At 40.2% G+C, this 21756-nt stretch overlaps 4 protein-coding genes and 1 non-coding gene across 5 annotated transcripts; all 5 read right to left on the bottom strand.

Moving 5' to 3' along the window:
• Positions 1–571: 571 nt before the first annotated feature.
• LOC145701450 (leucine-rich repeat-containing protein 4C-like) lies at positions 572–6190 on the bottom strand. The gene is made up of 10 exons (XM_081778671.1): positions 6141–6190; positions 5889–6067; positions 3830–3959; positions 3318–3439; positions 2474–2772; positions 2273–2401; positions 1750–1966; positions 1566–1618; positions 846–906; positions 572–746 (listed from the first exon to the last, which is right to left on the bottom strand). Exons 1-10 carry the CDS (start codon positions 6188–6190, stop codon positions 637–639), a joined length of 1350 nt encoding a protein of 449 aa, XP_081634797.1. The 3' UTR covers positions 572–636.
• TRNAA-AGC (transfer RNA alanine (anticodon AGC)) lies at positions 2000–2072 on the bottom strand. The gene has a single exon. It is a non-coding gene; the product is annotated as a tRNA-Ala (tRNA).
• Positions 6191–7060: 870 nt separating the features above from the next.
• Positions 7061–9180, bottom strand: LOC145701449 (uncharacterized). The gene is made up of 4 exons (XM_081778669.1): positions 7936–9180; positions 7622–7879; positions 7403–7571; positions 7061–7131 (listed from the first exon to the last, which is right to left on the bottom strand). The coding sequence occupies exons 1-4, from the start codon at positions 8104–8106 to the stop codon at positions 7061–7063; spliced, it is 669 nt and encodes a 222-aa protein (XP_081634795.1). The 5' UTR covers positions 8107–9180.
• A 7598-nt stretch (positions 9181–16778) lies between these two features.
• Positions 16779–18897, bottom strand: LOC145705606 (protein disulfide-isomerase-like). The gene is made up of 6 exons (XM_081783090.1): positions 18578–18897; positions 17521–18252; positions 17299–17472; positions 17187–17256; positions 17041–17141; positions 16779–16938 (listed from the first exon to the last, which is right to left on the bottom strand). Exons 1-6 carry the CDS (start codon positions 18881–18883, stop codon positions 16894–16896), a joined length of 1428 nt encoding a protein of 475 aa, XP_081639216.1. The 5' UTR covers positions 18884–18897; the 3' UTR covers positions 16779–16893.
• Positions 18898–20413: 1516 nt separating this feature from the next.
• On the bottom strand, positions 20414–21104 carry LOC145704758 (uncharacterized). The gene is made up of 4 exons (XM_081782228.1): positions 21004–21104; positions 20702–20791; positions 20556–20661; positions 20414–20509 (listed from the first exon to the last, which is right to left on the bottom strand). Exons 1-4 carry the CDS (start codon positions 21045–21047, stop codon positions 20438–20440), a joined length of 312 nt encoding a protein of 103 aa, XP_081638354.1. The 5' UTR covers positions 21048–21104; the 3' UTR covers positions 20414–20437.
• Positions 21105–21756: the final 652 nt, after the last annotated feature.

Below are 21756 nucleotides of genomic sequence, written 5' to 3'. Positions count from 1 at the left end.
ACGGGACAAAGGCAAGTGTTGGCGCAAAGAGATCGTAATAACTAACAAGCAAAGCAAAGAAAACGCAAGGCGGGACATTTGGGGTCAGTCCAGGATTCTTCTTTGTTTTTTTTACTTTTAGCGGGGTTTAAAAGAACTTCTTGGTCGGAAATATAAAGTTAACGTAGAAATAATCGAACCAGGGCTTCATTTGAGCGTGCGAATTTCCGAGCGCTGATCAGAATAGACATTTTTTCATAAAATTTTTTGACAATTATGCTTTATTCTTTCTTTTGCTTATTACTTTTTTGCTTGCTTGGTCAACCAGTTTACAGTGAAAAAGTAAGAAGAAAAAATGACGAAAACGAACAGGAAAGACTTCGATTTGAATGCTTGCAAGGTAAATTCTAGAGCAAGGAAGAAATTAAATAATAATATAGGAAGAAATAATATAATAATTTCAAGAAATGATGGAAAATGCAAAAGAAGACAACTTAGCGGAGAAAACTGGACATGACGACATTGAAGTTCTTTGCGACTTTTTCCTTCATAATTTGTAAAAATTGTCATTTTTTTGTTAGTATTTGCATTTATTGGAAAGCTGGCAGTTTTGTGAAGAAAGCAATTTTTGAAAATAAAATAATATTTTTCTGGAGTTCAGATGGCAGTCTCCTGAAGGGGAAGTTTTTCGATGCTTTGGGGCAAAAACGTCAGATTCTGTTCCATTTCGCTTTTGCTCAGCGTTCGCGTTCTGTACACATGGTGCGCTAGAATTGTTGTTAGCGAAATGAAAAAAGGCGGCTAGAATTTTCGTTAAAAAATGGAAGAAAAAAAGAAAGTTTCTTATTTACATTGAGAATGATTACCAAGAGTTGCGACTCCATTGGGAGTTGTTTTCACTGGCGAGCTGGGATTCGTAACACATCTGAGAGCAGTTTCATAAAATGCCTTTTTGAAACTCGACGATTATACAAATTATAAACCAGAGTTCCCGAATTATTGAGACAAAGAATAACGTACAGAAATCGATTTTCATTTAAAATATTATTTAACCCCTTCGCGCACATTGACCAATTCATTGGCAGATGGCTCGAATAACCACAAAATGCTCTGCCAACAAAATGGTCATTATCCGAACGGGTTAATTAACAAGGCTCGGAAACCTGTGTAAAAAACCTGAGTCAGGGTCTGAAAGATTTTTAATGAAAAGCCGCGTAGCAGCTTTTTTCTAATTAAGCCGCAGAGCGGCTTCAAAAGAATCGAAATTTGATGGATACATAAAATATGTCGGCAACGCTCTGCGGTTTCTTAAAAAAAGGCGCTAGTCGGTAATTTATTTAAGATCTTTCAGACCCTGAGTCAGGCTTTCTTCACAGGTTGCCGATATCGGCTTAACCCTAACTTTCCAATCGGCTACTCCCAACCTCTTTCTTATGATATGATAGAATGATACTACAGTAGTACTGTAGTACAGTACTTCCTCGATGAAACAACAAACAGATATGAAATGAAACAACCGACAAAATTGACAAAAAGTGAATCGAGCACAACTGAAACAGAAAAAATCGAGCAGATGAAACTTTCCTTGGTGGATTTGACTCTAAATGATGAACGATATCTTTCACTCTTCCATTTCTCCCTGTAAGAAATAAAAATGAGTTATTGGTAAAAAAGCAAACTCAAACTGTTAAAAGAAATTTTGACAGTTCCAGTAAAAAAAATTGATCTCAAATGCAACTCGAATCGATAAAGTGAGTAAACGAAAAATACCTAAAGTTCCCGGTTGAGAATGAAATTTTCGATTTTCTCTTCGATCTTCGGCAATATCCGCTTTGGACCGTGTTTTCTGGGAAGGAAGTGTTCCAGCGCCGCTACTTTCGATCCTGCTCTTTGAAATCGTCTCCGGCGGTCCGATTGGGGTTCCGAGAGCGTCTTCGGGGTCGATTGGGGGTGATTGGCGAAGAGGGCGAATTTGCTCGTCAGTTTTCTGAAACGAAAAAGGGTTGAAAAAGGAAGTATTTGGAGATGCCGGGTATCGATCCCGGTACCTCTCGCATGCTAAGCGAGCGCTCTACCATTTGAGCTACACCCCCTTATCGCTCTTTTTCTTATCATTTGCGGCTAAACGGGAGGGGGGTTTTCTTTATGGATAGGAGGAGGGGCCCTTTGAAAAGGTGGGGGAATAGGTACCTTCAGCCAATGAGGGGCCAGTATTCCATCAGCCAATCAGAGGCTAGCAAACCCCCCATGCCCTCCTCAGACCCCCCCCCAACCCTTCCCCTCCTGAACTTACCCTGTGCGAAGAAATCGAGGAACGAGTCAGTTGTTGTCCAGAAACCCTTCCTCCTGCATTCCCATTTTGTTCCTCCGGCCTGAGTTTTCGCGTTTCCCAATCATTTCTGTGCGACTTTCGCCTTCGCTTCTGAAATATAACTGTATCAACACTCAGCTCAGAAGAAAAGAGACGGTGGATTTTTTCTAAACTGCTGCTCACCTTGTAAAAGACAATTAAAACAATAGCGCAGACAACCGTCAAACCAATAAATAAACTAATCACGAGCCTCGTCCTCCGTAGCGGCTCGCCAGTGCTAGTACTGTCGCTGCTGCTTGTTTTTGCTTCGGAATTTTCCGCGGCGGCTTTGACGATAGAAGGCGAGGCGGCGGGAGCAGACTGCTCGGTGTTCAGCACCGCGTTCGGGCCAGAAGTGACGGACTCGACGGCGCGGATCGTCGATGTCGAGAATAATGTTGTTGGGCCGCCCGATGCTGGGGTGACGGTAAACTCCGTGTCCGCTTGAATTTATTTTAGATAAATTTAGGCTATTTTTGATTGAACTTATTGCCGCAAAGAAATGATAAGAAAACAAAAAGCCGCTTGCGGCTTCGAGCAAAACTAAATCTTAGCCGCGCATAGCGCGGCTTTTCTCATTCATGCTCGAAAATATTGCGGCTTCGAGCAAGAATGAGAAAAAGCCGCGCTATGCGCGGCTAAGATTTAGTTTTGCTCGAAGCCGCAAGCGGCTTTTTGGTTTCTTATCATTTCTTTGCGGCGAAAAGTTCAACCAATGATGACTGTTGGTCATTATTGATGATCCATAATGACGTGTCAAAATTATTGGTAAAACTTGTTTACGAAGAATAATGTTACTATGTCACGAGTTCATCCTGAATAATGGAATCTCAACTGACAATCTCTTTTTCTAAGTATCGGAAAAGCAATAAAGTCAATCCAAGAAGGGCGTTATTGCATCTCCCCTCCCCTGGGTCTTTTTCAAATTGATCAACTCAAGGCTTGTTTCATCGTGTCTAAGCCTCAGTTGATCCCGCTTGCTACTTACCGACGTAATCAGTGTCTTCATTATAGCATGTCCAAGTGCCGCTATCATCAATGCGCAAGCTCTTTATTTTCAGCGTTGAGCCGGATACTTGAACACGCGTCTTGTAATTTTGCGACTGTAAGCTAAAACAACCATTTTGAGTCAAAATTTTTGACACAGAAAATTATTTTTTGATTTTTAGGACTTTTCTTCAAAAAAATCAAGACGCTGCTTGCGGCTTTGAGTTAAACTTACAAAAAGCCGCCCTTCCGCGGCTAATTTTTTATTCTCGAAATTATTTTTGTTCTAAAATCGAGAAGCCGCTTGCGGCTTCGAGTATGATCAAGAAAAAGCCGCGCTCGCGCGGCTTTTATTTTTGATTGCTCGAAGCCGCAAGCGGCTTCTCGATTTTAGAACAAAAATAATTTCGAGAAATAAAAAATAAGCCGCGGAAGTGCGGCTTTTTGTAAGTTTTACTCAAAGCCGCAAGCGGCTTCTCGCTTTTACAAGAAAATTAAATTCGGAAAACTCACGTGATGTCCTTTCCATCGGGCCCAAACCACTTTATCTGGCCATTTTGCTGGGCGTTTGATTGTGACCTGAGCGATTTGCACTCGAGTTGAATGTCCGAGCCTTCGACACCTGTCCGGGCGAATTTGTTCACTGAATCGGACGGGTTAGATTTTACGGCTCGATCTGTTCGTTTTCTGCGCTTTTGGACTTTAAGCTTTTTGAAAGGATTGAAAAGAAAAGCAAACATATAAAAAAAATAAGAAAAAATCAGGTGATTTTCAAGCTAATTTCTCGAAAAAAATTCAAAGAGAATTCAAAATCGAGAAGCCGCTTGCGGCTTCGAGCCAAAATGAATTAAAGCCGCCCGGCGAAGCGCGGCTTTTTGACTCATCTTGCTCGAAGCCGCAAGCGGCTTTCCGATTTTATTTTCTCTTTGAAATTTTTTTTGAATATTTTTTTTCGTAACTCCTTTTTTTCTTCTTTTTTGAACCCTTTAATTGGTCTCTTGAACTTTTATCATCTCTTTTTTTTTTGAATTTCTTTTTTGAAAACGATTTTTCTGTCAATTAAAAAACTTATTTCGCGGTGGAGTTTTGGGCAGCTTCTCAGATTGTCAGAAGCTCGAAGGGAAGGGAAAAGAGAGCAAGAAATGAAAAAAAAAGAATGAAGAAAAAAAAAGTGGCGCCGCGCTGCGGCCAAAAGCGTGTCCTTTTCTTATTTTGCGCGAAATCGACAATGGTCAATTTAACTTTCTGCGCCGCGAAAAAAGGCCGAATCCATATTTATGGATGCAAATTCGGCTGCATCAATTTATCCGCTATTGATGATGATGGGTTTTTATGCTCGAAAATATGATTTTCTTTTTGAAATGCGAAAATGGAGAAACTGACTGTCAGACTTGATGAATCAAAGATGAGATGAAAAGGAGACCACTTGAAATGAGGTTTTGTTTGCGGGACAGCTAATTGTGGGGATTAATTTCGGAGAAAATACTTAATCACTTTCGAAGGTCAAAAAAACTCAAACTAATTGATGAAATCAAGGAAGAAAATTTGACATCTTTGTACAAAATATAATTTTTGGGCTTTTTTTCTCGAAAAATTTTTCAAAAAGACGCCCTTATTTAACTTCGAAAGAAGACACTTTCTTGCTCCAATCATTAGTCTTTAAAATTAATAGGCCGAAAATTGAAGTTTTTTCTTGAAATTCGTCTTTTATTGGAGCTAGAAAAATTCTGCTCCCCAAGTTGAATAAGGGTGTCACTATGTAAAACTTCGGAGAAAACGCTCGAAAAAGAATTTTTCTACAAAGATTTCAAATTTTCATTAAATAAAGGGAGTTAGATTATCGCCTAAAATGAAAAAAATAAGGGGGTCATTACCTTAAATCTCGTTTTTTTTGGTGAATACCCGAAAATTTGCAATTTTAAAATTGGATCTACCTCTTTCTTTTCCAATAGAACCATGCAAATTTAGAATATTCCGTCATTAATAAAAGGGTCTTATTCAAACAAGTTATTTCATATTTTATTCAGCGACTTACTTTTCCTCTATTTTAATTCTAAAGAAACCAATCGAGTTCGTCTCTTGTCAATTTAAAATCGTCATTTATGTGCTTTTTGAATAGCGACTGTAAAATGCATTATCTAGCGACGAACACCCGGCGCATATAAAATTAAGAATTGATGATACGACCTTATCTCGATTACAGAAGGAGAAGTATCTATCTTTACCCTTGAGATATTCTCCCCAGATCTAATCGAAAAGCGGTTGCATAAAATCGTCGTTTAGATTATAATTTGATGTTTATTTTATTTACCATAAATACGGTAGGGCTCTATTAAGAATAAGACAAAGAATCAAAAATATTACATATCAAAATTTTAAGAAAGAAGGTCCCTATTTGAAAAGACATTCCAAGGGGTTGTTGAAGCTCCAAATTTTCAGCCAATCAGAAGCCTTTATTCTACGCAATTGCCAATCAGAAAAGACCCCATACCCATGGTTCATGTTTTCTATTTAGCTTACCCTGACCCTTAGCACGAGTACCTCATTTGGACCGTATCTGATAATGACTCACCGAAGAACTTTCTAGTCTTGCACCAGGCTCCGGAGTACTTGTCGTTCAGCTTGTCCAGCGGATAGTTCAGCCATTTTATCGGCTGAGCACATTTCGGTTTTGAATCTGCACTTTCGAGCAAATCCGGCCGCTTGCTTTTGAACTTGTTTTTCAATTTGCAATCAAGGAAGAGAACTTCGCTCGTGAATAAGTTATCGTCCAATTTTGAAACAAGGAAACAAGCGATGATGAAATAATTGAAAGAACAAGTGCCTGAAGAGTTCAGTGAGCCACCAAATGTCGCAGTCGCAGTTCCACTTCATCCCCGTCAGATACAGCTTTTGGAGCACGTTGGTGTAAAATATTAAACCTGTTCGTTTGTCAACAACATTTCCAATTACCGCAAAGTTTAAAGATTTACAGATTGTGCATTTTTGACTTTTAAGAACTCTAAATTGAGTCTCTTTTCAATAGATCGCATTCTGATTTGTGAAACAATCGGCTAGAATTAAGTTCATCATGAAAGTCACATTTGTCAGCATTGTCAGAAATGTCAGGATTTTTTGTGAGGAAATCTGTCAGAATAAACGTCAATCATCTTGAGTTAATAACTTATGGTTGTTTTCGCGCCGTTGTTGACATTTCTGACATTTCCGACAAATCAGCTTTTATTGCGAATGTCAGAAATGTCAACATTGTCACGTGAATGATAAGTATAAGTCTAGAATGGTCATTTTCTCCCCCCAAAATCTTGAAATTTCTGCGTTTGCTGACAGAACTGACATTTTTTTGCTATGTTGACATTTTCCTTCAGGCAAAGTGGTAAGTTGATTATTCGACAAGTCCAGGACCTTCAACGCTTCGAGACCCTAAATTAAGTTAAATTCAAAATTTCATTAGATTTCCAGCAGAACCTCAAATGACCCTTGGTCGATAGAAGTAATCGCATTATTCCTCAAAATCAATGTCTCCAGCAATCGCATATTTTTGAAGTTCGTCGTCGTGATTTTCACTAAATTATTGCCGGCCAAGTTCAAACGGCGAATTTCGCGGCGGGCATCGGTAAAATCCGGGATCTTTGTTAACTTGCAGTTTTTGAAGACTTTTTCATAGGTCAAAATGAGTTATGTCGTATATTAGATGTCTTTAGATGCCTTACGATGTCCCTGGATGTCACCAAATGTCTTTAGCAATCAGAGACATTTGAGAAAATCGGTAGACATCAAAAAATTTGTGTTGACATCGGAAGACATCAAAAGGTATCCTTTGCAATTTTTCAGACATTTCAAGACATCATGAAACATTCAGAAATCCTTCGAGATATTTTGTGACATTTGAGGTGTCTTAAATGTTTCCAGATGTCTCAAAATGTTTGCCAATGTCTCAAGATGTCTTGAATTCTCTGTTGATTTGAAAAGATGTCTTTTGATGTCTCAAGATGTCAAAGAATATTTCAAAATGTCTATAAATGTCCCGAAATGTTGCGTGACATCTCGAAATGTCGTAAATAAAATAAAAATTTCGACCGTGATTGCCTAAATCGCGTAAATTATCGAGTTGCCTGAAGGCATCATCGGAAACTTCCACGCCCGGGTTGAAACTAATGTCGATGAGGGACAAATTGCCAAGAGGAGCGAACTCGAGTGGGCCGAGTTTCTTCACTTGATTGCGCGAAACGTACAATTTTGTCAGTCCGAGCACCGCCTGAAATTGAATTGGATCAGATTGGACAGTAATTAAGCTCTCTTTCTGACCTTGAAAGCACGAGTCGGGAGCTGCTGGAAGTTGTTTGAGCTCAAGTCCAAAACACGAAGCGTCTGGGAAAGCCCGGAAAAGGAACCTGGATCGAGGGAAGACAACGAGTTCCGGGAAATGTTCAACGTCTCCAAAGAGAGCATGCCCTTGAAGGTGTCCCTCGGGATGCTCTCGATATTGTTACGGGAAAGGTCATATTCTTTGATCGAAGCAGGCTGACTTGGTTGCTGAATCACGCGCAATTTTTTATCAGTGCACTGAAAATATATTAAAATTATAAATAAAAATGATGAAAAACCCAAACCCGAAGTACCTCAATTTTGTTGATGGTCTGATCATCTTCGTACAAGCATTTACAGTTGCTAATGCAGCAAGCTCTCTGTCCATTTGGATCGCAATTCTTCCACAGGTTGCTTGATTGGTCCTGTGCTCTGACTGTAATTAGCAATAATCCTCCCAGTAGTCTCGCTCTCCTCATAATCATTGTTTGTTCTTGCTACTTCTTTTTCTCTTCGTTTTTCATTCTGTTTTATCTGTTTTTCTTCTATGTCTTCATGAGCTGTTTTTCTTAAGAAAAATCGTTATAAAAAAAGCAAGGAAAATAGATCTTTTTTATTTCTTTTCTTTTCTTTTTTGCTTGAAAAAAAAGAGAGAAAATGAAAAAGTTTAAACTCAATTTGAAGTAAAGAAAGTCCCGAGGGAGCGGCTCGGGGGAACGCCATTTTGCCAATTCGGTATCGTAATTAGTGAACAAAAAGGAGAATGTGGATGAAGCAAAGAAATGGAAAACAACTCGAGCTTCTGGCGAATCCAGATGCTACTTCAATGGCCGGAGATGGCATTTGTGAGGGGAGACGGGATGGAGAAAGACTTGAAGGGTGTCTTTTACATTTGAACTTTTTAAAAGCGATAAAAAGGTTAGACTGAGCGTAAAAACTAAAATTTTTCGCATCTTAAGGGTCTCGACAACGATCGGTTTCAGGCCTCCAGGTCCCAAAGCGAGTTGATACGTTTTAACCCTACGCCGCCAAATGTGCCATATATGGCACAAGGGCTCTCTAACACCCATTTTTCTCTCCGTCATCATTTCGGGTTCTTCCATTTTTACTCATTTTCGGGCAATAGTCTGGGCTTGGGTTTGGGTTCATTTTTGACCTCGGGTACTGGTTCGAGTTCGGATCTTGGTTAAGGTTCGGGTTCGGCCATTATATGGGGCCTAGGACGACGGAAAAGATGATGTGCCATATATGGCACATTTGGCGGCGGGGGGTGAAATTTAAGTTTGGCGGCGTAAGGTTAAGGATACTGTGTTCATAGAATAAAATTGAAATAAAGCCTGGTTTTCTGCGTTGAATATTGAACGGAAAAGCACTTGTTAAAAGCTTTTAATCAAATGAATTATTTGTGATTTTTCGAGTGGGACTACGTAATTCATTCTCCATATTTGAGTAGCTCTCTTCTTTTCCCGTGGCTGCATAATTAATATTATTGCGATTTTGAGTGAACCTCCGATCGAGAGGTCGAATTGGAAATTGATGCTATTCGGCGCGGAAATGTCCATTCTCTCCAAAAACAATCGAAAAAGAAATCAAATAAATTGAGCACTCAGAAGAGCATCGCTGCATAATTGATGCGATTCAGACGATTCAGACGATTCGGAAAAAAACGATATTGAAAAATTGACTTTTCGAATTCAATCATCAATTGCCGCATTTGATGATGACTTTTTTGGCAAATCCTAATTGAACCAATATCTGTCGGATGAAATAATCAAGAAGCCAATTTTTCTCGAAGAAAATGTCGCCAACCAAGCTTAATTAATTAACCCAATACTGAATCTTACAGTCGTTTTTCAAGCATAAGAATAACATTTATTCTTTCAAAGTGACACCCTTATTTTCATTGTCATTTTTTTTGTTAAAAAAATTTTCATAAATATTATTTTTCTGGTCATTATTTCTAAAAAATTACAAGTTTAATTTTACGGTGAATTTCTTAAGGGTGTCGACATCTTAACGGATCGATGACTCATCATTAATTTCAACGGATTTGTAAGCCCTGGGCTTGATACAGGGAAAATCCGTTAAATAGAATGGCTTTATGATGAGTCATAAATCCGTTAAAAAGACGCACCCTTAAAGAAATTCTCCGTTAAAATGGTACCCCCTTATGAGAAATGCTTTCTTACGTAGGTAGTCTTCTATGTCTTCAATTTTCTTTCACAGGCTCTCTGTTTTTTAAGTCTTTCAGATTCTGAAATTCAGAAGGTCAATGAAAAAACGTTTTTCAACAATTCAACTTTTTGTTGTTTTTTGTGTGTGCAACTCTTGTTCAGGTGTGGCCGTATGTCTTTTGGGGGACGGCGGTGTAGCTGCATCAATCTCTGCGGGATCGATAGCTCTGGCTACGGGTACAAAGTGATTAAAAAATCAAACGACATCGCGCTCACAGCTCTGTGAACCATTTTTCTACTTTCTGCTGCTCTTCTTCGCGGTCAGACAGCTTTTAATTATTTAATCCACAGAACAAACACTAAATGAGAACTGATTTTAATTTAGCCGCAAACAACAACGACGCGTAATCATCAATTATTTCACAAAAACTGTCTAAAAAAGTGTTTTTTATCTTCCAATGACGCAAAATTAAATCTTAAGGGTGTCATCGGCTTACCGGTCGACTGAAACCTTTGTTTATTTGACCCGAGGGAGGCAGTTATCATTTTAACGGGATTTTGACCGGCTGGTTAGCCGTTTACACCCTTAAAACCGGGATGGTGTCTGGAACCGACAAAAAAATTTCGAAAAATTTTGCGTGGGCGGCTACTCGGCTGCTGATTGGCCAATTTGCCTAATCCAGGCTTCTGATTGGTTGAAAATTTCCACGCGAAATTTGTCGAAATTTTTTGTCGATTCCAGAGACCTCTCCTTAAAACCGGAGTGAAGTTGGTCCGTTAAAATGGGTACCCCCTTATTTATTTTATTTTTTATAAAGAACTTACTTTGTTGAAATCTCAAATTGAAGTGGAATTCGTTTTCTCTAAGTCAGTTTATCCCAGACTATAAAAAGAGACTCTTCACTTCTCCAAATTGCCTGTTCAGAAAAAAAAGGAGGAGTAAATGAGAATGTTGTGAAAACACGGCCTAGTTGCGGCCGGGATTTGTCGAAATCCGAGGAGAACTGCCGCGCTGAGGGAAAAGGATAAGCGATTTACATGCGACAGTAAGCTCTCAAGTCCACTGACACCTGACGATAAGGCTATTATTTTAATTTATTCACGCAGTCGCACTTGTTTCAATTTTCATACCCATTGCTGAGCTTTTTTTTTATTTATTTCTGCGCTGATTCTCGAAAGTTCTGACTTCAAATTAAAAATAGGGAGAAAAAACTTGAAAAATGTCCCCAACTTAACGGGTTGAGTATTCCTCTAAAAGGTCTCCTATTTAACGGATTTTCAAGAAACATATTGGTTACGGGCAAAATTTAAGAAAGTCCGTTAAATAGGGGACCAATATATTTCATCCGTTAACATGCCTCTACAAATGATGAGTTAGTCCCTATATTAATGGACAGCTTTTCTTTGAAAGTAACCATATTAACGGATGAAATCTTTTTCAAAATGGTCCCCTTTTTAACTGATTTTTCTTAAATTTTTGCCCGAAACGAGCAAGTTGCTTGAAAATCCGTTAGATAGGGAAATTTTTAAAAGATTAGCTATTTTATAATGTTTTATATATTGAGGCGATTTTTTGATATCATTCTCGCGGTAATTACATTTTAGCAAACCATCAAGTTGATGAAGATTTCTGTCCAATCGCTCGTTTCAAATCATTTTTCTTCTTATTTTTTTCTTCGAAAAATGTAAAATAATTACGGTTTCAAATGTCTGATAAAATGAGAAAGATAAAGCTGGATAAAAAGAATGGCGAAAAATCGATGTTTCTGAAAGGTGGGACACTTAGCTGCAAAGATTTGCCTCGTCCAATTTCACAACGACAGAATCGATCTCAATGTCGAAAGAAAAGAAAATGAAGGATGAAACCTCATTGCCACTTTTTGTTAATTATACTGACGTCTCTCTGCTCTGCCAAGCTCTCAGATGGAATTTATAATCAACTGCTAACTGTTTTTTGTTCCGCGAGTTCCGCGAACTTTTGATGCTTCTGCTCATCAAAAATAAGCTTGGAAACAAATGTAGAAAACCTGAGTCAGGTCTCTGAAAAAGCTTATATAGAAGCCGCGTTGCAGATTATTTTGGCGAAACCTTTTCGCGGCTTTGTTCTTAAAAAAAGCCGCTACGCGGGTTTTACCAAAACTCTTTCAAAAACCTGACTCAGGTTTTCTACACAGTTTTCCGACCCCAAAATTGGGGGTGGCGTCAGGGACCGACAAAAAAATTCGACAAATTTTGCGTGGGCGGCTACTCGACTGCTGATTGGCTGGTTAGCCGAATCAAGGCCTCAAGTTAGTCGAAAATTCCCACGCAAAATTAGTCGAAATTTTTGTCGATTCTTGACACCACCGCCAGAGTTGACACTTGAAATCGGTGCCCCCTGTTTTATCAGAAAAAGCATGGCATCAGAACTAGAAAATGATCGATGGCGCCATAAAAACCAATGCCTTCCGGTTCCAAATAGTTTCGCTTTCACCCTTAGTTAGTTTTAAAAAGGCACGTGAGACCACCCCTGGATTTGATATCAACATTTTTTACGACTTTTATTTTTATTTATTTCCAATCGATCGACTTCATAATTGTCAAATTCTTTTTCTACCGAGTCAGCATTTTTCCAAAAGATAAGAGATGGATAGAGAATGTCTGGGCTCAGAAACCTGTGTAGAAAACCTGAGTCAGGGTTTGGAGAATCTCATGGAAAAAGAGATACTTCAAACCCTGACTCAGGTTTTCTGCACAGGTTGCCGAGCCCAGGAGAATGTGGTCCCAATCCTGGGCTACAGGTGATCAATGCGGGCTACTGTAAGACTGGAACGAAGAGTATGAATGCTATGCTGACTGTAAGTTGGGAAAAGATCTTCGGAAAATGTGTTTTTTCAGCAATTAGGGTACAAAGTTTGCGACGCGCCCGAGGCCGTTTATCGCCACTGGCAGGATTGGGAGAAAATTGCAAATGGCAAGGATCCAAATAGCGTTCTGATGAAGCTCTTTGGACCGGGAAATAAGGATGGCTACACGGCGTGCGTCGATTTGCCGCACAATGCTTATTGGGAACAGATTTTGAAGCAATTTCCGAATGCTAAGGGTGCAAAAAATCATTGATGAAGGTCAATTTTAAGCCATTTTCTAGTGATTTTGGCGATCAGGGACGAAGACGCCTGGGCGAATTCTGTTCACAAACATCTTCAGGTACTGCTTGTGCTTTCGGTTGTTTAATGAGGTGATGCCCTTAAGGTGGAGCGAGATACTTTCAAAGAAATGTCCTGGTGGAGGCTCCACCGCGGCATCTACAGTTGGGTCTTCAATCATTCATCCCGAGCGATGGGTCTTTACATGGACTGGATTCGCCCGCTTCTGCTCGGCCCAGAATCGCGCGACTTTGTCGGCGAAAATATGGACATTCATCGCCTCAAATACAGGTTTTCCTTCCTTCCAAACATCATCAATATCTTCTCCGTAGAATGCACAATATGTACGTGATGAATACTTGCCCAAAGGACCAACTGTTGATTTGGAAGATCGAAGATGGCTGGGAACCGATTTGCAAGTTTCTTGAAAAACCAGTTCCTTCCTGCCCGCTTCCACATAAAAATCGCCTCGGGGGAGTGATCGCTGAGCTGGCAGAGAATGTCAACTACAAGGTGCCATTTTGCTTCGAACACCTTTATTGATTGGTTTTTATTAGGCGATGGTGAGGAAGCAGACAATTTCAATCGTGCTGCGATTGATCATCATCATCGCTTTGGCGACTCTGTGGTTCATGAACATTCTTCCACCGTACTTTGAAGTGCCTGACTCGCATCTCCTCAACTGGAAGATTCTCCTCGCTCTGATTCTGTTCTTGATTATTATGAGAAAACTCTAGTCTTGAAACGAAAATAAATAACCGACTTTTTTTAACTGCTTGTTTATCGAATCGAATGTAAGCTATAGGTTACTGAGGAAAATGCCTTCCTACAGAGTTATTTGTTTTCCCCGTGATAACGTCTCCCCGAAACGAAAATACATGCAAATGGAAGTTGTTGGTGTCAATATTTCTCTGTCCAGAGAGATTAAAATCAACTGAAAAAATGTGGGCTTTTCTTGAACTTTGTTTTTGGCTTCTTTATGCGCCTATTCATGTCTCGTTTGTTTTTTGTACGATGGTTTATTTTTTCACAATTCATTTTATATGGTATCTTTTTTATTGGTTTTTCATGCTTTTAAAAATTTGTGATGCGACTTTTACCATCGTCGATGACTATGACACAAATAGCCATGCAAGAAGCTGTCTCGCGTTTTACGGATTTTCTGTATTTTTGACGACGTTTTTCTGGGAGGTTCAGAATTGATAGTCAATCAGATAATCGAAGTCAAAATTTTCTATCAAAAGAAAAGTGGAATATTTCTTATTTCTAGTACTCTGGCGGATGGACTTTATTGGACATTTTTCTGCCTTCTTTGGATTGTTTTCGGCTATTTTCATTATCTGTTCTTATGGAAAAGAGAGCCACTGGACTTTCTCTTCGATGACTTTTGGGTTTTCGTAGAGATACCATTCAATCATATTCATTGTCAGAATATCAGCTGGGATGTGTTTGAATGCCCAGAAATAAATTGCACATGCTTTACCGAATCAGAAAATCCGACTTCAAGAGCGCAATCTGTGTCTGCACCTATCCCATATGAAGTCTACTCTACTCAGCCAGCTTCTGTCAACACGATATCACCAAGTTATTATTCCACAAATGTGCAACAGGACTCTCAAGCTGCCATTATTGCCGACCTGAAAATCCTGATTGGAAAACTAAAACATGAAAATCAGCAACTTCAAGCAAAAGAGAGACAGCTTCAACTTGAGCTGAGTAAATCAAGTGACATCAACAAGCAATTGAAAGCTCAAAATTCTGATCTTTCGCAGAAAAATGCATCCCTCGAGCACGAAAATGAAAATTTCCGAAAACAAAAATATTCAAATGAATCAGCTTTCTGCAAAAAATGTGGCGAAACGCCCATCCAGCCTGCAGTAGAACTTCATTATGAAAATATTCACGAAGAACTTCGAGAAAAGTTGATCGAGCAGCAAGCTGAACTTGACGATTTGCGCCTGAAAAATCGAGAGAGAATTTCAGAAAATAAAAGACTATCGAATTTGGAAGAAGCGAATTCCAAAAACTAGATGATTTCAAGCAAAAATCGACGATCAAAGCAGAAAAATCGACATGAAAACGACTGAGCTCTTGCTTGTAACCGAAGAAAACGTAGAACTGAAGAACAGTGTTTGAAAAAGAATGTGCGCGGGCTGCGAGCGGGCGAGCGGGGCGCGGGCGGGCGCGCTCGTCCATCCGACCACCTAAAATTCTGACAAATTTTGCCCCCGCCCATCCGCCCATCAAAAAATCAAGCCTCATACTGCTCGCACGCGCACGTACCGCTCATGCGCCCCCGCTCGCCCGCCCTCCTCCCATGCTCGCCCCTTGCCCGTGAGTGCATGTGATCGGACCGGGTATTATCAAGTTAAACGGACTCATTTTACACAGAACAAGGACTTATTCTACATAAAATTGGGACTTATTTTACACAGAAATAAAGAAAATCGTTTATGTGTAAAATAAGTCCATATTCTATGTAAAATAAGTCCCTTTTTTGTGTAGATTACGTCCGTTTTCTTAGTTGCTCGGTGGGGGTTTTTGCTCCAGAGTTGGAAATGTTGTAACATGTTGCTTCTACATACTGCCATTACTACCACCAGAATACACCACTTAACGCTGGAACGCATGAAATGGTTCTTTCCCGGAACACATATCGACCCATTTTTGGGTAAGATGCCGTAGACCCGTTTTTATGCTTATATCAACCCAAATTTTATCATAAGTATGATCTTCAAACAATAATTTTCAAGAATAGATACATATGATAACTCTCATCTGTTGTTTAAGCACTAGAAAATGATGATTTCTGAAGGCATGTTTCAGCGCCTTGCCCAAAAATGGGTCGATATGCGTTCCGGCGTTAATAATACCAATACTTAATTTCCAACTCTGTTTTGGTCTCCGGTTTTGGTTGTTTTTACGTGTCTTTCGGTTTGTTTTCTTTGAGTAGAATTCAGCGCCCCGGGAGGGTGAGCGGGCGGGCGCGGGACGATGCCCGCGCACATCCGCCCATCCCAAAATCTGGCCTTTTCATGCCCGCTCCCATCCGCCCTTCCAAAAATCGGACCCTTCGCACCCGCGCTCGTCCGACCATTCGATTCTCAGGCTTTTTCAAACACTGCTGAAGAAACAATTGGAAGAATATAAAATAGAGAACGTCGAGGAACTGGAGAAGAATCTTCAGTATCTTGAGCTTATCGTTGACAAGTTCAACTGTCGAATCTGCGTCGAGTATTCGCCCTCAAATGAATGTTTTTTGACAGTTTTTAGGGAGTTTAAACCTGGAGTTCATCAACCTGTGGTTTTGAAAGGATGCGGTCATTTGTTTGGGCGAAGTTGTATTGAAAATTCGCTAAGACAAAAAAGAAGATGTCCAGAATGTCAAAAAGATGTCAGAAATGGTGATGTACTTGAAGTTCGCAACTGATTTTCATACAAATAAACAGCTTTGTATAGTAACATAATAATATAATTATATCCTGCAAGAAAATAGACATTCGATTTTGTGTTGTTGGTATTGCTATTTTTATTATTTTCAATATTATTTTCACAGACTGCCATTTATTGGCCGCCATTTTTGGTTTCCTTTCAGTTGAATTTCGGAAGGGCACAGAAAAAACGAAAAGGAAAAGGGATAATCGCGAAATTATTAAAATATTGCATTCACGCCGGGATTTTACGAGGGACGAGTAGTTTTCTCAAATCTTGGACAATTGAAAATTTCAAAAACTATCAATTGCCCAGGACTTTTTTCTTTCAATCGACTTTTTGGTCGATTGATTTGACAGAATCGGAAGTTGGAAGAAGGAATTATTCGTAAATATTATTAAATTTTTAGCTAACTTTGAATTGTCGACCGACAAATGAATTAATCGGACTAACGAGGGCAGGGTTAGACACAAATAATGATAATTTAGCTAAGTTGGGTTTGAAAGTGAATAAGTGTTTGGAGGTTGACGATGAAACGAAATTACAATTCGTCCTTGGCGTCGGCAGCATCGTCAGAAGCGGCTTCCTGAAAGGAAATGTTAGAAAGAAAAGAAGGGAAAGGAGAGAGGGTCTTCATTGAATGATAAAAGAAATCAAGGAAGACTTTCAATTTTATGTTTCAACTTACGGGCTCGAGGAACTTGACGAAGTCATCAAGAGTTCGTCCACCGTTGTAGTCCTGCATCTCGGCGCCTTCACCAGCTGGGAAGAATTTGATGGTGGGGAATCCTGAAATCATTTTTATCCTCTGATACCTTCAAGTACGAATCTTACCTTGGACCTCGACATCTTCGAATTCGTTGGCGGTGGCGTCAGACTTGGCGATAACGATGTTGGCGTGGTCCTAAAAGCAAGTTAAGTACAGTCAGAGATGAAAGAAGCTTACCTTGTATTTCTCACCGAGCTCTTCCCAGACTGGGGCGAGGGATTTGCAGTGTCCGCACCATGGGGCGTAGAATTCGACGAAGACGTTCTTGGTGGGGTCGAGGACGAGGTCGTTGAAGTTCTTGCCGACGACGACCTTGACGGCGTTGTTGGAGTTGTCTGGGATGTCTTCGGACTGAAAATACAAGCGTTAGAATTGAGCCAAGGCTTTTTCAATGATTACCTTAAGGTGTCGCTGAACGGATCCATCGAGGACACCGTTGACGAAGGCCTTGACAGCGGCGGCGGACATATCATCGGATTCTGGGGCGTACTTGGCCATGTTCTTCTCCATGTTGATGACTCGCATGGATGGGCAGTTCTCCTCGGTGATGCCGAAGAACTCCATGACTCGCTTGTTGTCTTCGACGTCGCAGTCGACGAGGACGAAAAGGAGCTTGCCCTTGAACTCCTTGGCGGCATCGGTGAAGTCGGCGATGATGGTGTCGTAGTTGGCGGCGCTCTTGGCGGCGAAGAGGAGGTTGTGCTGCTTGAGATCACCACCGAAGATCTTGGGGGCGGTCTTGTCGGAGAACTCGTTGACGAGGGCGAGCTGCTCGGTGCCGACGAACTTGATCAAATCTTCCTTGGTGGCTCCGGTGAAGTCAGCGCGCTTGTCGTCGAACTGCTTGAGGAGAGCGATCTTGCCTTCAGCAACGTCGAGAGCCTTGGCAGCATCAGCGTCGAGGATACCGAATGGAACATCGTCGAAGGAATCACCGGCGGCGTTGAAAACAGCATCGTCAGCAGCGACGAAACCAACAACAGCGACTTCGTTGTCATCTCGGAACTTCTCGGCGGCTTCGGCTCCGTTGACGGGGACGGCTGGTGGACCGGACTTCTTGACAACCCAGGAGACGATCTCGTCGGCTTTTCGGCCACCTTTGTAGTCGACTGGAGCAGCTCGGTCAGATCCCTGAATTTTTAGTTAGAATTGAGTTCATTTTTGAGGCAGAAAAGCCGATATTATCGCGGCTAGTTCTCTTTTCTTCTACAGAAATAGTTGAAACCAAGAAGCCGCTTGCGGCTTCGAGTTAAAGAAAGCTCTAGCCGCGCGAAGCGCGGCTTTTCCGTTCTTTACAATCGAAGCCGCAAGCAGCTTCGCAGTTTCCAACTATTTTTGTAGAAGAAAAGGGACTTCGCCGCGCGAATAGCGGCTTTTTTTGTTGTTGATTTGAAAATTCTTTCGCTAATTAGGACCCTAATTGGCCAAAATTATATTTGACAGGTTTTGAAATTACCTTGAACCATTTGAGAGTTGGGTAGCCGCCAACACCGAATTCCTTGGCGAGTTCACCGTGGACGGTGGCATCGACCTTGACGAGGAGAATGTCAGAACCGTCCTTCTCGAGCTGCTCGGCCGCCTTGGCGTACTCTGGGGTGAGGGCCTTGCAGTGTCCGCACCACGGGGCGTAGAACTCGACCAAAACGTGGTTGGAAGCCTTGATGATCTCGTCGAAGTTGTCAGCGCCACCGACGATGACGCCGTCTTCCTTCTCGAATTCGGCTCGAACGCCCAAGAGGGCGATCAGGGAGAGAAATTTCATTCTGAAAAGAAAAGGAAAATTTAATTCTAATAAAATAAGTAAAAATACAAGGAAAAAAATTGAGTTGAGAAATTTTGGTTTCGATTTTGGATTTATTTGTCTAAAAATCGAGAAGCCGCTTGCGGCTTTGAATCAAAATAATTGTTAGCCACGCGAAAAGCGGCTCTTCTTTATCTTCAGATTAAAGCCGCAAGCGGCTTTTCAATTTTTCGACCAAAAAAAATCGAAAATCAAAGCCAAAATTTTTCAATTCAATTTTCTCAGCAAACAAAAAGAAAAAGTCAACCGTCTCGTGAAAAAAAATCCGTTTTCTCTTGAAAAAATAGACTGTAGGAAAAAAGCGAAAGCGTAATCGCGTTGGCCGGGAACCGCCACATCATCATGCCTCTAGGGCCCGATGCTGTGACAGAAACGGCGAAAAAAATATGAGGTGGTGGAGGTGATTGAAATTGGGCCAATTTTCTGGCAGTGGGGGAGGATAAGGAGCACTAAAAGTTCATTTGGGGAAGGTTAAGGGGTTTAACTTTGTGGAAATAATTAAAATAAAGAAATTTAATTAAACAAAACAGAATCATTTTGAATAAAATTCTTAATCATAAACTCGCCTGTGGGTTCAAGCAAGCGACTTTTCGATTCAAAAGATTTTTATTCAAAAAAATTCTGATTTAATTAATTTTCTTTATTTTTATAATTTCTAAGCCGTTTAATTTTATTAGTAAAATTTGTGTTTTTTTTATTGTTGAAAAACTCATAGTAATAAAATTTTAATAGTCCATCTGGAAACCCTTAATTTCGGTCTTTTCGGGAGTAATTACTAATTAGCGATTTTAAACGAGCGACAACGGTAATAACAAAATCGGCGAAAAAAGTGGTTGAACAGAAACTCCTCTTTTTATTGGTTATTTCTCTCTTTTGTTTTTCTTTTTTGCAAGTTTTATCGTCTGCCACTTCAACGTTGGGAAACGTTCTGGTGCTCAATGAAAGCGGCTGGATTTTTGGCTGCGTCAGGTGAGTCAGCAATGCTGGCGCGCTTCAATTCGACGCGGAGCCCCGACTCGGCCAATTACTCGGGCTTGACGCGCTGGCAACGGCCGAGTTGGAGTATTTTTTTACGCCATGTGGCAGAAATGGTGGTGCCGCTTTTTTGAATTAGGGGCTGGTAGCGTTTGTTGACAGATGCGACGCTAAGAACATTGGTGTGGTAGATTTTCGGGAAGGGAAACAGATGAACAGGAAATTTTCTTTTTTTCTTTTGAAAAGAAATTTGAAATTCAAATATTTTAACCATTTTATTTTTTAAAATCATCAGTTATAGCAATTAACGGAAGTTTGGGGTAACTACCTTGGCTTGGCAACCAGTGTAGAAAACCTGAGTCAGGAAAATAAGAGCTCTAATAGAAAGTCGCTTTGCGGCTTCGTTTTCAGAAAAGCCGCTACCCAGCCAAGCCAAGATTTCTTTCTAAGCTTAGCTAACAAGCCCGTCAAAATCTAGAATTTGAAAACAGATTATTCAAATACAAGCATTAAAAATTAATTCATTCGAATTTTATTACATCAGAGAGATTGAACAAAATTGACCCATTTGGCAAACGAAACACTTGCTTTGCTCACTTTCATCACATTCTCCTAAAAGAAGAATTTCTCAATATCAATCCATTTGAAAAATTCTAACGATGTTGAAGCTCTTTCCCCGAATCTTCTCGCATCTTGTTATCAGAACATCATTTTCAATCGCTCCGATTTCATTCAGCAATTTCGGATTCGCCAGCATTTTCTTGCTAAATAAAATTGAAGAAATATAGAAATGGTACGTCTTACATATCTCGCCATTCATGGCTTTGATTTCCAACGAGCACAGAAACGCATTCCAAGATGTCTTTTACCAGAACAGGCGGATTTTTCAATGCTCTAAAAAATTAAGTAGGTGGAGGCCTTGTTCATCCTCTCTTTTCCTGCATGCGTTCCCTTGTTCATTCTTGGTCGAGAAGCTTTTTTTTTCCTTGCCAAAATCTAGCGAACTTATTCACGAAAAAGGCTATCTGGCTGAAAGATGAACAAGGTGACACATGCAGAAAGTAAGAGGATGAACAAGGCTACCCCTTTTTTCGTAGTAAACTTACTTGAGCTCAGTAAGATCAGCGAAACAAAGCTCGTTGAAACTCATTCTTTCTTTTTTATAAAAATTCTGAGCGCCTTTGCCCTTATAAATCAAAAAGAACAATAGTTTCCACTGGAACTGGCGCTTTCGGAAGCAAATATTATGGGTAACCAAATCTTTGACGTCAAGAATCTGGAGTTTCCATTACCATCTAGTATTGACAATTGACTGTATTGTCTTTTTCCGCAAATAAAAACAGTATAAAACAGACTGTATTATTCAGTTAAAAAATCACGTGACTCATTTTAGAACCCTTGAAAAAGCATTGGTAAAAGAAAGATAAAGATCTAATACAAATAAATAAACTTGCAAAAAAGCGATAAAAATTCGCCGCTTGGTTGCCAAAAAACATTTCGCCGCTTTGATTGAATTTTCGGAACCTGTCCGTCACTTGCGCCGATTATTTTAACCTTTCGCTATCAACAAGAACTCTTGTCATTCAACTTTACAATTTTGTGAAGTGAATTTTCTTGATGATTGAAAAACTGTCAGCAGGGAAGCAGCCATACTGACGAACACGCGCTATTAGGCAAGAACTCCGACCACCGGCGTTTAAAAAAAATCAAAATTTTTGGCTGAGCATGAGCACGACTGAGCAGGGCCTGCTCAAATTTTGGCTGAGCCTATCTTCTCAAATCAAACCGAAAACAACGACTCTCAAGCTTCAACTTTCCGACCAAGCTCAAATGTAATCGCGAAGAGCTTTCTCCATATC

This window comes from Oikopleura dioica, chromosome PAR (assembly GCF_907165135.1).
Source record: "Oikopleura dioica chromosome PAR, OKI2018_I68_1.0, whole genome shotgun sequence".
NCBI lineage: Eukaryota > Metazoa > Chordata > Appendicularia > Copelata > Oikopleuridae > Oikopleura > Oikopleura dioica.
The sequence above is the reverse complement of the archived record's forward strand: the minus strand, read 5'-3'. Positions and strand labels throughout refer to the sequence as shown.

Bases quoted from the DNA above. Each gene is read 5' to 3' on its own strand.
- LOC145701450 (XM_081778671.1), bottom strand. From the start codon at position 6,190: ATGAAGTGGAACTGCGACTGCGACATTTGGTGGCTCACTGAACTCTTC. The intron at 6,068-6,140 runs GCACTTGTTCTT...CTTATTCACGAG, and splicing joins TGGCTCACTGAACTCTTCAG to CGAAGTTCTCTTCCTTGATT. The intron at 2,773-3,317 runs GTAAGTAGCAAG...AATAAATTCAAG, and splicing joins TGAAGACACTGATTACGTCG to CGGACACGGAGTTTACCGTC.
- LOC145701449 (XM_081778669.1), bottom strand. From the start codon at position 8,106: ATGATTATGAGGAGAGCGAGACTACTGGGAGGATTATTGCTAATTACA. The intron at 7,880-7,935 runs GTACTTCGGGTT...ATATATTTTCAG, and splicing joins AGACCATCAACAAAATTGAG to TGCACTGATAAAAAATTGCG. The intron at 7,572-7,621 runs GTCAGAAAGAGA...ATTCAATTTCAG, and splicing joins TCCCGACTCGTGCTTTCAAG to GCGGTGCTCGGACTGACAAA.
- LOC145704758 (XM_081782228.1), bottom strand. From the start codon at position 21,047: ATGAGTTTCAACGAGCTTTGTTTCGCTGATCTTACTGAGCTCAA. The intron at 20,792-21,003 runs GTAAGTTTACTA...TTAATTTTTTAG, and splicing joins GCTGATCTTACTGAGCTCAA to AGCATTGAAAAATCCGCCTG. The intron at 20,662-20,701 runs GTAAGACGTACC...AATTTTATTTAG, and splicing joins AGCCATGAATGGCGAGATAT to CAAGAAAATGCTGGCGAATC.
- LOC145705606 (XM_081783090.1), bottom strand. From the start codon at position 18,883: ATGAAATTTCTCTCCCTGATCGCCCTCTTGGGCGTTCGAGCCGAATTC. The intron at 18,253-18,577 runs GTAATTTCAAAA...CTAAAAATTCAG, and splicing joins CAACTCTCAAATGGTTCAAG to GGATCTGACCGAGCTGCTCC. The intron at 17,257-17,298 runs GTAAGCTTCTTT...ACTTGCTTTTAG, and splicing joins AGCTCGGTGAGAAATACAAG to GACCACGCCAACATCGTTAT.